The sequence below is a fragment of the Argentina silus genome (assembly GCF_951799395.1).
Source record: "Argentina silus genome assembly, chromosome: 5".
NCBI lineage: Eukaryota > Metazoa > Chordata > Actinopteri > Argentiniformes > Argentinidae > Argentina > Argentina silus.
This window is the reverse complement of record NC_139659.1, coordinates 7,984,126-7,996,662: the sequence shown is the minus strand read 5'-3', so window position 1 is coordinate 7,996,662 and position 12,537 is coordinate 7,984,126. Positions and strand designations below refer to the sequence as shown.

Sequence of the window (12,537 nt, the reverse complement as noted above, 5' to 3'; positions counted from 1 at the left end):
ACCATTCCTCTATGGTGGCTGGCTCTGGCTCTTTGTCAGTGCAGGGGGGGGAGTCTGGCAGTGTGAATATATCATGTGCACAATAGAGTGAGCGAGCGCAGTTCAGCCATGAAAGCCCAGCGGGAGAGGCTGAGAATTCCGGGGCTGACGTTAGAGTGAGTATTTTCCTCTCTTATCCTACCTAGCGTTGGTGACAGCTTCTCTGCGCCACACAGCTTAATTTAGCTCTGCTGCACCTTTGTTGTTGTTGTTTTTTTTCCTGGTGCGTTGAGCGTTTAGCATTATGCAGCATTGCCATAGCAGCAACAGTAGCAGTATCTGCAGCAGGAAGTGTAATGTCAAATCCTCTGCAGCTAGCGTTTGTGCGTGTGTGTGTGTGTGTGTGTGTGTGTGTGTGTGTGTCGCAGCTGCAATCTTTGCCTTTTTGGCTTGGATAACACACACATACATGGGGACACACATTCGAACAGTGTTGTGATCATCTGATTTGCATTTGTGGGGTATGATCAATAAGTTGATAGGCAGTGAAGTGGCCGTGCAGACAGAAGGCCTTCTATTTATGTTGAGTAACAGATCACAGCTGCTACAATCGCTCTAATCTGTTTGGCTATAGACCCAAACAGAAAATGCTTTGTTTTTCCGCTGTGTCCCTACTGAACATCAAAGGGATTAGTTCTTACTAAAATGACCTGCCAGAATGGTCAATTGGGTTTCCCTGGGTCACCAAGGCACATGTTTGTTTGCGTCATGTCAGGTTTGGGCTAGTATTGCTAAGTCGGCACATATAGACAGTACCTACGTACTCTCTCTCATTTCAATCCTGTTGCGTGTTTACATTCACATGGTTTGATTTGATATGAATTCTACATAGGATACTGTAGCAATCACTGAATACTGATACTGTGGAGATTTACTGTGTCATGTACTGTAGGCAATTACATAATTGTGTTTGATATTCAGATTGTTCTAAGGAAACATTTCATGGATTGTAGGGAATAGAATAAAATAGAAACGATCCCTAATCACCGTCGGCTAAGTGATCAAGTGACCTTTATCTTTACCAGTAGAGTAAGAGAGGTAGTAGCCTATTACATGATGGTCTTCTCATGGCCTTGTAAAATCCTTGAAATGTCAGTTATGATTTGGGTACATTGTGTGCCTGTTTCTGTTTCAACTCCCTCCCGTGTCTCTGTACGTTTAGAGGGTTTTCATCATCGTAATAGCTCAACTCAAACAGGCCTGAGGTCCTAACAAAGTCTTTCATCTTAAAAGAAGTTGAATGTGGTGCGTGAACAGACAAGTGCCTTGGTAACCTATTTCCGAAACACCATTTTGTTTCATTTAAAGGGGAATGTTTTGTTATGCATGATGCTACTGTGGTTAATGTATGTTAGCTATCAGAACAGGGTCTATGTGTCTGCATATATCAGCCCCATCACCTGGCAAGTCTCCACTAGGAGTAAGTCTTGTCCTGTTTAAACGTACCGTGCTAAAAGATCACTATTTATCCAACTCAATTTAACTTACAGCCTCACTCCCCGAAGCTTGAGCCCGACTCCCACAAGCCCTTGCAGCCCGTGCAGCCCACTGCATGCATTTCATTTTTGGAGGTAAGCATCAAGCTCGTCGACCATAGCCATTTTGTTTTCAACTGGTGGGGTTCAAAACAGAAATCCATTTTCAGCTGTGTTGGTTGAATCGATGTTGTATCAGTTTTTAAGCAGAAATTAAAGAGCTGTGTTTTGGATTTCTCTCTGAAATCTATTACCAATGAGAGACGTCTTTGATGAAAGAGGAGGACACAGAGCTTATATAATGTTCTTAGTGTCACCCCTTCCCCCATCTCCCCCTACTCTTTTTTTGTGATCTGGTTTTTGCTCCTCTTTCAAGTGCAAAGTAGGATTTGTGGCATTTGCAATACTTCAAAGTGGTGAATAATAATCTGAATCTGTCTGAATCCATGCCTGATTGGTTTATTTCCAACTGGACGTTAAAGAAATCGGTGATGAGGCGATAATGTTATATTTCTGTTTATCGCATGCATCTGGTTTTAGCTGTGTCTGACAATCGAATAGCAAAGCTGATTGAAACCTTAAACCGAGACTTGTCATGTCTAGTATCCCTCTCCTACGGACATGAAAGACCCAACAAAAGATTTGTTGTGCTACCCTCCGTGTTTGCCAGCTAGTGAAATGCATTTGGATGGAAACTATCTGGTCTGGTCAGTGAGGCTGTGCTGCTGCAGCTGATGCATGTCATGACTTCAAAGGCAGGCTTTCTCATCTGGAGGGGTGATGAGGAGGGGCCCGGCTGGCTCCCTGAGTGTTCCACTCTCTCCCAGAGTCCTCTGCTCTGTGCGCTAATGATGTCTGAGATAGCAGGTCACCCTGTCCTCTTCACAGTCTCTTGATGCGTTGCCTGCCGAGCCGCCCTGAATCAGGCTTTGTTCCTGGAGTAGGTTTCTTTGGTTTCGCATATTCAATTGGGTCATTGAGCCTGAACCCTTTTGTTGTAGAAAATTAGCATTTTGGTTCGTCAATGTTTACATAATCACTGTTCTGCCGCCCAAGTTCTTTGGTGTAATGAAAATGTCAGAACAAAAGGGAAAGGAGTCTCAAAAGCAGTTTTGTTGCATGATTCGATTTAGTTCTGGAAAGGATCAATGTATATGCATGAGTTTTGTCCATATTTCCATGTGTCTCAAATAGATACCAACTGTTTTTCCATTAATGATATGTGACTATTGAAGCTAATGCTACAGTCGGTGATGTTTTAATGTGATTAATGTAATTTAGATTGTTGTAGTGCGTCATGCCACCAGTGCGTTTCTCTGAATATACTGTACTGTACAGACAGAAATTAAACATTTATCAATGAATAGCATATGCCGCCTACTCGCTTTACCTCTCCACCCCTCTTGTTCAGCATTTTCATGTATTGAGAGCATGGCTAACATTCTAGTTAGGATTTGGAGTCTCAGGATTTGTGTTAGCTATATAACAGAGTTTTAAAGAAGAGGCGTCTCCATTGAGAACAGGAAGATGCTTAACTTACTATCGTTAAACTCAACCTAAATCACTATCATTCACTGTTTCACTTTACTGTACCTCAGAGAAGATCACTGGCATCCTCAAATATGAGCATGCTTTATCTAAGCTTAGTGCTAGCCTGTGTCCCTCCTATCCTTACAGTAGGCCGGGAAAGTCAGATAGCCATTTGTAGGTTTTGTATTGTATTGTTTAACAGAATGTAGCTAGCAACAAAAAACAATGTAATCTTAGGTTACAAAACTACAGTAGCATACCAACTTGTAAATGTGAAAGAGAGCTGATGCTTTCTCCTTAACCAGAAAGGGGAGGCAGAGTTAACCATCCTCTACCAAAGCTACAGTAGAGCCTTTTGAAGTGTCTGTCATCCCCCATGTGTAATGCCAGCTATCATAACAATAATAGTCCACAGTTCTTAGAACATGGTGAACTTTCATCAGGATTAATGAATTATGAGAGATTAGTCTACTCTGCTAATTGCTGTGGTGCACGGAATACAATTTCTCCCAAATGTTTGCAGCACATTAATTCAGTGACAGTTTTTTTTCTTGATATAAAGAGTAACAGTATAGATACTGTATAAACGTATTTATAGTGTGTGTACTTGCGTTAAAAGGCAACCAGACAGCTACCAACAGTCAGCACATCTGATGAAAACCATTAGGGGGGGAAAAAAACATCAATGTTTTTAACCAGAGGAAATCAATAAAGTACCAGTTTCTAAACGGGTGAGAGCCGTGCCTCTATCTATCGAGAGAATTTCAATTCACTTCAAAATCAAGTTGGATTTGAAGTGTCTTCTGACGACTCTACATATCTCCATCTAACTGTACAAGTCGAGCGATTTTTGCCTTTGAATCACCCTTTCTTATGTGGAACACAGAAGCAGAGCACAGCCATAATTAGAGCAGAGGCTGTCACATTGCCCTGCTGGGACACAGCACTCTGAGGTGGCTGGCTACCTGACGTCAGCACAGCACAGCTCTGCTCTGAGCTACGGTTCTCTATCACAGGTCCTGAGCCATGATAACAAGGCTTGTGTCTGTCTATGCAGCTGACAAGACTTCAGAAGGAACAGTAGCTGGACTTTGGTCTTTGTTTTGAAGGATAAAGTTGGTTGGTAGTCAATGCTGTGTCCCATGATTTGAATCACCCAGGTAGGGTGTTGGTGGCGCCCTCAGGGTGGTGTGTAACTCACCAGGCTTATCAGGTGAGCACCAGGAGTGTAACAGGAACCTTGCTGAGATCATGGTTAACTCCCTGTCATGGCATCTGCTCTGGAGCGTGTGGCTGCATGCTTCCTCTCCATACAGGCTGCTGTGACTGCCTGGCCCCAGTTTCTCACACACATGCTGGCCCGCTCAGTCGCATTCAACACTCAGCTGCAGAGAGAGAGAGAGAGAGAGAGAGAGAGACTTTCTTTAGGCTAGTCCGTAGAGCACAAGACAAGGAGGATCAAAGGTGCTTGAGTTAAGATAAGGCTCTCGTCAAGTGAATCAGGCTGGTCTGTTCACTGTCTGCTTCAGCATAGAGGAGAGAGAGGGGGGGGAAGCCTGAAGATCTGTTAGCAGTGGACACCCATGGAAAAGCACAGCATTTCCATTTCAAATAGGATCTGATGGATCTGCCTAATACGCGGACCTAAAGGGCTTTTGGAGGGGTGCCAGATTGTGAAAGCTGTGAATGCACCGCAATGTCTGCTGATGATACAGCAGCGCTCTGACGCACAACCCCCCCTGCTTAGGATGTGAAGTGGTAGATGCCTGTTACATGATAGGGAGCATGTTGAGCAGAGGGAGCAGGCTGAGTGGATGGGATACGGAACGCAGCCACAGGAAGACAGGAAACCAAAAGTCAGCTGTTATAAAGTGTCATATCTCAGTCGCAGAGGCTGAGAACACCTGACCTGGATTAGTGAGTGTATGTGTGTGCTAGAGAATCCCCCCTGGAGTACTTTTTTGCTTTTAGAAGACAGTAAAGGACGCAGTGTCCACTCTTGAGTGTGTGTATGCCACAGCTGTCTGCAGATGTGGCGGGCCGGATTAAGTTTGGTTTGGAAGAAGGCTGCTCCAGGAGTTCTTGTCGGGACTGCTGCAGGGGACGCGTTCCCCCCATTACTAACAGCCGACGCTTCTCCTCACCGGGTCTTCTGAGACCCCCCATCCACATCCCTTTGTCAGGCGTCTGTCATGACTTAGGAACCATGTCGGACTCTAGCCTATGGACAGTTCTCTCTAACTTTACCATGCCACACTTCCTCAGTGGAGCCAGACTCCGGCGATCCAAAAGGTAACCTTTAAACACAGAGGTAGTTACTTTCTCGGGCAGGACAGACCAGAGTGAGGAGAGGATGTGTTGCCTTGTGTTGTGGGTCATTTGAGATGTTTTATGACGTTAACCTGAACAATAAGCTGGGTGTTGCTTCCCTATTGTGTGTGATTTGTTCTGCGAGTTATAATGCTGGGTGAATATTTGATTGTTATCAAGGCTGTATCTTGTGGGCCATGCACTTTGCACAAAGGATGTTTACCATCAGGGTATGATTGACCATTTCCTTGTGTAGGAAAAGGGGAGTTGTTGACTCTTAGTGATATTAACTCTGCTGATTGTTCCTGTGGATCTGTTTCCCATAGTTGGTACTGCACAGATGATTTATTGTCATTTCATTTCTCATAGTGAAATTTATGAGAATATGTGATAATAGGATTTTTAACAAATTTCCCAGAATACGAAAGGTGTGTTTTTCAATGTTGGGGGTCTCAGTGAGGGTGGTAGGCTAATGACCTTTCATTCTAAAACGACTATGTTGTCCAGAAGTAACTCCTACATTTCAGTTCTTTGTGTTTGATGTTGCTATTGGTTCCTAGCCCATTTCACTGATATTATTTTTAATCCTCGGACTGACCTATTTTATAGTACAGAAGAGCTTAATATCAAATGGATGTACTTGCTCTCTGAATTTTCAGGACATGCTGTACTACTGTGTAATCTATTCCTTTTATCTGAAAATCACAAAGGGGTTTTCTGAAAGTTGACATTGCTTTGTGTGAGTAACTAAAACAAATGGAGATTGAAGCGGTCACTGTGGATGGACAGAGTCAGGGGTCACTCAACTACAGGATGGGTATTCTCTGCAGTGAATAGGCATGCTTCTATCTGTCAGAGCTTCTATCCGTCAGAGCGATCTGATAAGTGATTGGATTGTGTACAGATGTAGGTCAGGAGAGGACAGGTGGGAGGGATGTCCCATGTGATGGCATGGCATAGGGCACTTTCCTGAATGATCTGCACCTGAATGAACTTAGGGTGATATACAATGAACTGAAACCTTCAGAATGTTGCAGATAGAAATGTGCCATTTAGAGACAACACTGTTCTTGACTCTGCGTGATATCTCAACCATCTTTCTTCCTCAGTGTTTAGCACAGGGATTTGTGGTTTTGCCATTAGCCACTCATTCTGAATCTGACTGGGGCAGTTTCATAACGATCTTAGAGGTGAAAAGTGATATGGAAATATATTGTTGATGTAATACATCTTTAGTGTTTGAAAAAGAACATTTTCATGAAAGCAACCAGTATCCCCAATGGCCAAAATGTGACCCGAATGCATTTAGCTGAACTGCAGTTCTGATAATACACAACCTACTTTAGCTTGAGAGTCAGCGAGCTCAGTAATCTGTCTCTCTGTATGTGTGTGTGTGTGTGTGTGTGTGTGTCTGTGTGTGTCTCTGCCTGTGTCTGTTTAGGGCAGAAGTGTGTGATACAGGGCTTACGTCAGCTCACCTGACACAGCCCTGACAAGGGAGCAAAGCCCAAAGATGTCAAAACAGAGGCATCATGATTTTTTGTTATTGATGTGCGTTAAGAAAAGAGAGACTTTGGATTTGTCTGGATTGGAAGTGTTGTAAAAAACGGGAGATGTTGCATCACAAGCCAATACATCTGAATTGTATAACATTTACAATCAAATTGATGTTCAATGCCCAGGAGAGTTTACTAGAGAACAGAAAGGCCATAACAGGAAATGTTCTGAGACACATTCCTACCTCTTGATTCGAAGCAGTGCTCTTGTCTTTTGTAATCTCTTCTATCACCGTTGAATAACCTTTTAATTCTCAAACAGTCCAAACCAAATGCTTACCTTTTTGACATAAAAACTTGTGATCCTTTGATAAAAATGCTCATTTCAGCCACTGTGAGAGAGGCTAATGGCTGGCTAAGTGCTGGTTTCACATTGAGCACAACAATAGCTTGAATGAGGCTGAGGGTTTTGCATATCACTGAGACTGGCAAACCTAGCATGGACCCATTCCAGGAATCTCACACATCTGCAGTATAGCACAAAACACTGGCCTACTTTGTCCCTATCATCTTTGCACAGGACTCCTTTATCCCTCCCTTAAAGCTTTGTTTTTTTCCCTTCCCCATCCCCCCCCACCCTCTGGGTGCTAAACTCTGGATGTGGCAAAGCTTAGCTTTTCAAACGTGACAACACATTTTTTTATTTTTTTGCTTGGCCCTGTATGTTAACGGACAAGTCATTTCTCTGCCTCTTGGCCAAATGTGTCATTGTTGGAGCTCTGTGGAAACGTTGTGTGGCTAAACTCTCTGGAGTGGGGCCGTACTGCAGAGTGAGTGAGTGAGAGAGTGAATACATAGAATACAAGTGTTGCACTCTCCAGTCTTAATCCTGCAGTGAGAGGGTATTAATAGACTGTTAAATCTGATCCTCTTTGAATGAGCACCTGTGAACCGGATATTATTCACTGGCTGGTGATCATGATGAATGTTTAATGGCCTGGGGCCACACTCCTGATAACAGGGCTTGGCCATACACTTAGCCACGCAGAGCTAAGATGACACTTGATTTGGTCGGACGGATGGGTGCCTCTCCTTCAAATGTTTTGTACAGTATGTGGTTGTTAACAATGGAACAGTTTGTAGAACAGCAGCTTTAAGGAGCTTAAGGTTGGCAGGAACTTCTGATCCAATGTGATTCACCTCCTGAGCAGGAGTTTCCACATTGGTTACACAAATTGGGATGTCCTACAAATTGGTTGAGGTATAGGGGTAGCGTTACACCAGGACTATGCAAATTAGGCCTATATCTATTTCATCTCTTAATTTATTCCTGTGCCTTAACTATTCCATTTGTCTGTCTGACGCAATAATACACCTCAAACCATGATCTGGGTTGCAGCATGGAGATCTATAAGAATTGGGATTTTCAAATCCGTTCTCACTTTACAGTTGAGGACATCCACTGAACAAGACATCACCTTTTTTCTAATGGTTGCTCCATGCCAGCCTCTGTTGCACATGAGCAAACTACTACATAATAAATTAATTGATTTGCTCTATGCAAGACGTCCTGTCTGTCTTCTGTGTCACACAATTTGCTCTGTGAAAGCAGTTCAATTACTGTTTAGTGTCGCTGAAATTCAATTGTTTTTGGAGGATAGTTCGGTATTCCATAAACTCAGCCCACAACCCAAACTTTTTTGGCAGCATGTGTGGGATTCTACTGAGCAACATATGGTTATGTATTCACTAAAATGCAAATTTTTCATCAACAGTATCGCCATAATACATAATTCAGTTGTTGAGATATTCGCATATTCAAACGAGCTGGAAAATACCTCTTCACATTAGCAATCGTTATTAACCTACTGTATTCAGAGTGTTCTCCACTAAAAACAGTCTTACTGAGAGTGACTGCCTCTCTTTTCCTGTCAGACCTGTTATTCTGAGTGCACTCTGGAGCCATGACAACCATGATCGCTAGCTTCTGAGGGAGTTTTTTTTTTTTCTTCTACTCAATTTCTTCATAATTTGAGGATGAATAGAGTCTGTTCAGCATTAGATTAGTCATTATATAGTCTGCTAATTGCACTGTCATCCAGCAGGACCAAGGCTTTCTCCCGTCTCCGACAAGAGATATGATTCCCAGTGTGCTGAAAATGCATAAGGAGGAAGATGAATAGTGTTCAGTGGCGGAGGGTGAACAATGTGAAGACCTCATGAAAGCCTCCATTTTCTCGCATGACAGTGGCTCTTCATTGTGACAGCATTAAAACCAGAGCATCAAGGGCTCGGCAAAGTCACCTGTCACCCTGCCATAGAGCTTACAGACAGCCACAGAGTGTTTGTGATGTGCTCTGTGATCACTGCCACCATTTGCAGCCAGGCGGAAAAAATACCTGCATCTGCACCTGTGACACACACACACACACACACACTATAGTGTCTCTGCTACAGTATCTCTGCCTCTCAGAAACAACTCTGTCCTCTAACCATGCGGCACACTGCGCTGTGCTCTTTTTCAAAGCCCAGGTCCCATGCTAAAATACTGCAAGGAACAGAATGTGTTCCTATGCCTATGCTGGTATGAAATATGCTGTAATAACAGTTTAGCAATCTATGTGAAATGACAAGGCTCTCTGAGCAGGTTATGTCATTGAGGTCTGACCTTGCAGTGAATTCATGTTTTTTATTATCATTATGTATTTCCAGTCAACATGCCATCTGGGAGCTATACCGCAGTTTAATATGGTATTGAAGCTGTTCTTTAGTTGAAATAGTATGTGCCGTAATTTTCCCCAGAGATTAAACATATCCATGAGTCATTGGGTTTGTTTGTATTTCCAAACCTTTCCTGTGTAAACTGGTTGACTCCCCTGTCGTGATTCTAATCCGCCGTCTCATGAGTCACTACAAAAACTCAGATATTGTGACCAATATCAAAGTCGTCAACTATTGCAATGACAAACACAGACAAATAAGTAAGAGTGTAGTGCCATGTTAGAATGAAGGCAACTGTTACGTCTTCTCTAAGCCTGATAACTAAGAGGATCTGATTTGTCAGCAGTAAGCATGTCATTAGAGAGCCACATTACCCAGCTCTTGCCCTTCAGCTCTTCCTGAGACATGATACTCTATGTGTGCCAGTCTTAATACAGCTGGATGCCTACCATGGGTTTGAATGGAGAACAAGGAAATTAGTGTTCGAATTGATGATGAGTTCATATTTCGAAAGACGACATACGGTGATTGGGATGCAGTATGCTGGCAACAATAAGTGGTACAGATTGTGGAAAAGATCCAGAGGACGGTATGTCGGTCAAAGAAAATCTAACAACAATTGTTAATAAACGGCAACATGATGCGCTATCAAGCAAGCATTTTTGCTGTCAAATTGTTCCTTCATTGAGATATATATATATATAGCATATTACAGTCAGTGTCTTTGTATGATTAGTTTATTGATTCATATTAGGTGTGGCTTGGACGCTTTCCATTTGTCTCATTTGGTTCATTGAATATTCACTCTTATCTTCTTTTTTTTTATTTTGCATTAAAAAATCCCTGTTAGCTAAACATGCTTGCTGTGTGCTGTATTTTTAGATTCCTCCCCATAAGTCAAGTCTTTGTAGAATCAGGTCTTCAACGTGTTTAATAATCCACAGAGAAGGCCCGTCCTCTGCCAGGCAGGAGCCATAATGAGGGCTATTATCATTATTAATAAGTTACTCATGTTGGAAAGATGGCCTGGTGGTTGTGGGCTGGCTGGGGGGTTTATGATGGTTTATGATGGTTAATGTGTACTGACTATGCCTTCTGGCTCACATTGGCCAAGGAGAGACCAGGGCCTCATGTTAGGTAGAGGTGCAAACTTCTCTACGGGTATGAATATTTGTGAACAGTTATAATAATATGAATGCAGTGTGAACAATAACACTGTCATTATGCCACTCTCATACAGTGGCATTGTCATGCCCTTGTACTCCAGTACTGTTTTACATTTTTATAGCTGTATTTGATGTACAATATCGTTTCATTATTGGTAATAAAGAATCACTTATTAAAGTGGGTGATTAGATCTGGCCTATTTACACAGCAATAAAACAGTGTCTGACTGACTGTCGGACAAAGCTGGACCTGTCTAATGTTATTGTCTGCGTTTTCTCAGCTGCAGGACCAGCAACAGAAAAAGCCTAATAGGAAGTGGACAGTCTTCGGCGCTTCCGCGACCTCACTCCCCCCTCTCATCACATACAGGTAATATGTGTGTGTGAGAATGTGTGTGTGTGTACTACATGTGCACACACACCCACTTGGTATTGTCTTTATTCTTTACAGGCATTTGTTTTGATGTGTGTGTGTGTGTGTAGTGCCCCAGCGAATGTTGTTGTGATTGCATGCCGAGGGAGAGAAGCTGTAGTTGACAGAGCTCTCTGTGTTGAATGGAGGCCATTGTCTGTGGTAAATGAAGAAGTTGTCTGGAAAAACACTTGTCTGAAGTGCAGTCTGTGTGTGATTCATTAGCTACCCACAAGATCCTCCTGTGTCCCTCTGTAGACCTTTTAACGTTACCACTGATGGCTGCCAGTCGTATCTATCAATGGTGGCAATATAACTGAATCACCAAGGAGTTTTATACAGTATTACTGCAAGTTCTATAGATGACAAATGGTAGATACTCTAAATATATAAGTATATTGTGACAATACTGAAGCAAGAAAATAACACAACTGTGCATCACAGTTACAGTAGTCATCATGGGCTCTACGATACTGTCGAAGGCAAAAACAGAGGAGTATAAAGCAGGCTTTATTGTCAAAATTTGAGCTACCGCCTTTGTCACGACAAATCTCTGATGCCGTGGTGAGAATGCTGTGGTCTATTGAGCAGTGGCAAGGGCCCGTGATTGCGATTGTGATGGAGTCGGAAGTGGAGGCCCACAGGAAGGAAATGCACAGGAGCCCAGGGAGGGGGAGACTTCATTTACCACTGGGCGTTTTATTTCCTGACACAACGAGCAGCGATAACGGCCGGCAGTCTGTGCAGTTAGTCAGTCTTTTAACCTTGCAGTCCTCAAGATGAACTCACATAGCCATTCTCATGCTAACGGCTTTACTGAGCTATGGGAAGACTCAGCTGGGTGGCTCAGGTGTAATGCAGGTACTCTAGGTAAGAGCACATCTTTAGGATCCTTTGTTAGGTCTAAACATTTGTCTTTGTTGTGTCTTTGTTCCACGGATATATGAAATGGTATTGGGTGATAGTCATAATAGAGTGCACAGTTACCCAGTGTACTTTTTCATTGTGTTCACTGCTTTAATGTTTCCAACAATAGTAGTTATTATTCCCTTTGTTGAGAATTGTGAATGTTAATTTCGGGCTTTTTGTTAAAAATGGACTCTACAGGATGTAGGCTAAGATGAAGCATCCCCAGTATGGAGCTACATCTACTGTACGGCTGCTCACACTGCGGTCTCCCAAGTTTTTCTCAAAAGCAATATGATCCATCAGAATAATTAAGTGTAGTTTTTTTCTATTAGATAGAATGTTCTTCATCTCTGAGAATGGGCTTGACCTCCGTCTGGATTAGCTTAAGTATGCCTCCACCTCAGGTGTGTTCTAACCCTTAGAGCAGGTGATTATTTATCTCCTGTTGTCAGATGTGATTAAATAGCAGTACAATTAAA

At 42.7% G+C, this 12,537-nt stretch overlaps 1 protein-coding gene across 1 annotated transcript in view; it reads left to right on the top strand.

Moving 5' to 3' along the window:
• The window catches only part of mast4 (microtubule associated serine/threonine kinase family member 4), an 83,315-nt gene that overhangs the window by 47,642 nt on the left and 23,136 nt on the right, over positions 1 to 12,537 (top strand). Inside the window, exon 5 of the mRNA XM_083670485.1 lies at positions 11,019 to 11,107. Coding sequence (XP_083526611.1) covers positions 11,019 to 11,107 — 89 coding nt within the window. The remainder of the gene's footprint in view (positions 1 to 11,018; positions 11,108 to 12,537) is intronic.